The sequence below is a fragment of the Typopeltis vanoorti genome, chromosome 10 (genome assembly GCF_054136105.1).
Source record: "Typopeltis vanoorti isolate ZY-2024b chromosome 10, IOZ_Tvanoo_1.0, whole genome shotgun sequence".
In the NCBI taxonomy this organism is placed as follows: domain Eukaryota; kingdom Metazoa; phylum Arthropoda; class Arachnida; order Uropygi; family Thelyphonidae; genus Typopeltis; species Typopeltis vanoorti.
In genome coordinates this window covers 83,187,666-83,190,298 of record NC_143558.1, presented here as the reverse complement: position 1 = coordinate 83,190,298, position 2,633 = coordinate 83,187,666, and the positions used below count along the sequence as shown (strand labels likewise).

Here is a 2,633-nt window from a genome sequence, read left to right as displayed (position 1 = left end):
TACACTACACAGGCTCCTAGCCGCTATTTTTCTAATAATAATAATAATAATACAGAATTCATATAATTCCCATATACTAATAGTAAAAAGGAGTATCTCCTTCATATTAAAACTCTGCATTGGTAAGGCCTGCATAGCTCAGTGGAAGTGGCATTTGCTTCTTCGTCGCTGGGCCGCCTGAAGAAAAGCCTTGGTTCAATTCTAGCTACCGACTAGAACACTAATGGGAAACGTCCGGCCAGTGGGCCGTATAAGGCCAGGGATGCGTAGCATTAATGAAAAAAAGCCAATCTGGAGGGTCATTACAGCTCAAAACATGCTAAACCCAATGAATTGGGAGGCCAAATGCGTCTGGATAAAATCAATGCTATTCAGCGGAGTTTGGAATCACAACAAGCTGCTTTCACTAGGCCTCGTTGTGACAGAGAAAACGTGATTCAGACGAGATATGTAGTGAGCGAGCTAATCGCAAAGAAGCTGAAGCCTCATGTAGAGGGAGAGTTTGTGAAAGAATGCATGGAGGCTGCTGCGGAGTTGTTAGTACCAGACAAAGTAAAATTGTTTCAGAGTGATAGTTTGTCTCGCCTCAGATCGGATTACTGACTTAGCACAAGACATTGAAAAAAATTGAAGGATTCTGCAGGATATTTGCAATTTTTATCTCTGGCTTTTGACGAGAAATGGACATAATAAATACTACTGAACTGACCGTTTTCGTTCGTGGAATAACTGCAGATGTTGACACGCGAGATGAACTGCTCTCACTGAAAGCCGTGCATGGCACTACAAGAGGTGAGGACTTGTTGGAGAGACTTGTTTTATCAATGAAAAAACTTGAGCTTACATTTGAAAAGTTAAGCGGCGTTACTACAGATTGAGCTCCAGCCATGATTGGCTCACAAAAAAGAATTAATTGTAATTGACAAGAAAGAACTGAATCGTCTCAGTCTTGATCCAAGTGATTTAATTATATGCCACTGCATCATACACCAAGAATGGCTCTGTGCACAGTCGTTGCAACTCAACAATGCGATGTCAACAGTAGTGTCATGCATAAATTTTGTCAAAAGCAGACGGTTTAACAGCCGCCAGTTTCAGGATTCATTGAATGATATTGAGTCTGATTATGGTGATCTTGTTTATCACTATGAAGTGCGGTGGCTGAGTTGCAGGAACATGCTTATGAGGTTTTACGAACTGTGGGATGAAGTCAAACAGTTCATAGAGATGAAGGGAAAACCTGTCAGGGAACTCAATGATAGCAAGTGGCTGTGTGATCTAGTGTTCATTGTGGACATTACCAAGTACCTCAGAGTTGCACGTCAAGCTGCAGGGCCCCAACCAGCTACTCAGCTCCCTGCTTTCAAAGGTGAAATCATTTGAAGCTAAATTAAGGCAGTGGAAAGTTCAACTCGAAAGTTATAAAATAGTGCATTTCCCCACTCTTTAAGGAAAAAACTTTCTACGACTCTTGACTATGCTTGTGAATCTGCGAAACTAATTGAGACATTTAATGAAAAATTCAAGGACTTGAAAAGTGAACAAATGGAATTTAACATCTTTTCTACATTGTTCAATGTGGAACCAACTGATGTGCCTGATAACCTACAACACAAAATCGTTCATCTGCAAAGCGATGATGAGCTGAAAGCTAGGTACAAGAACCACTTATTGCTTGAATTCTATAAACGTTAAATAGGAAATTATGAATTTCCCACTTCAGGGAGACATGCATTGAAATATGCATCTGTGTTCGGAACAACTTACTGCTGCGAGCAGTTCTTTTTAAAACTTACCATCACAAAGAGTCGACTGCGCTACAGACTGACTGATGCAAACCTGGGAAAGCAGTTGCGAGTAGTAACAACATCAATACCGGCTAATATCACATGCCTCACCAAAGAGAAACAGTTCCAGCCATCACATTACAGTCGACCTTTTTAACGGGACGAAAAATCCAAGTTCCTTAAAAAAAAAAAAAAAAAAAAAAAAAAAAAAAACATTTGAGCGAGATAGACTAAGTTTGGAGTGGATCGAAAAAAGAGACAGAAACAGCCCTAGTGTTCAAAACCAGATTCGAAGCGAGAACAGCTTTCTATAGGCACCTTATTGGTGTGAGTGCAAACACATTAGTTACCTATCCAACTAATCTGTCATTCAATGTCAGCTACTTTACCCAATACATTCGTTGCTTTGTTATAGTATACATAAACCACTTGGTAAAACACGACCTTCCTTTAACAAACCCATGCTCACAAGCAAAGATAATACAGCTGCTATCCATTCACTTTTTATCCCATCTCTCACCAACCTCTCATAAACCTTAACTAACAACTCCAGATATACAGATCAGCCTATAATTTGTAGCTTATGTCTTATGACCACTTTGTGAAGTGGTACAGTTTTATCTACTTCCACTCATTTGGGTCATGCGCTATTTCAAGGCTCTCGTTAAACAGATAGGTCACAGCTGACACCAACTCCCTGGAACATTCAATTAACATATGTGGTGATTAGTCATCAACTCCTCTTGCCTTATTGACATCTAGCCTACTTAACCGCTCATAAACCTCGTGCTAGCTCAACAGTAAGACCTCTCATTTTCATTCTTTACACTTCAGCTGATTTCTCAT

At 40.0% G+C, this 2,633-nt stretch overlaps 1 protein-coding gene across 1 annotated transcript; it reads left to right on the top strand.

Moving 5' to 3' along the window:
- The first annotated feature begins 1,032 nt into the window (after positions 1-1,032).
- LOC150102547 (general transcription factor II-I repeat domain-containing protein 2-like) lies at positions 1,033-1,383 on the top strand. Its single transcript, XM_090398700.1, has one exon. The coding sequence runs from the start codon at positions 1,033-1,035 to the stop codon at positions 1,381-1,383; it is 351 nt and encodes a 116-aa protein (XP_090254826.1).
- The last annotated feature ends 1,250 nt before the right edge of the window (positions 1,384-2,633 follow it).

What these genes read in the sequence shown, in the direction of transcription:
- LOC150102547 (XM_090398700.1), top strand. Translation starts at nt 1,033, where the DNA reads ATGTCAACAGTAGTGTCATGCATAAATTTTGTCAAAAGCAGACGGTTT.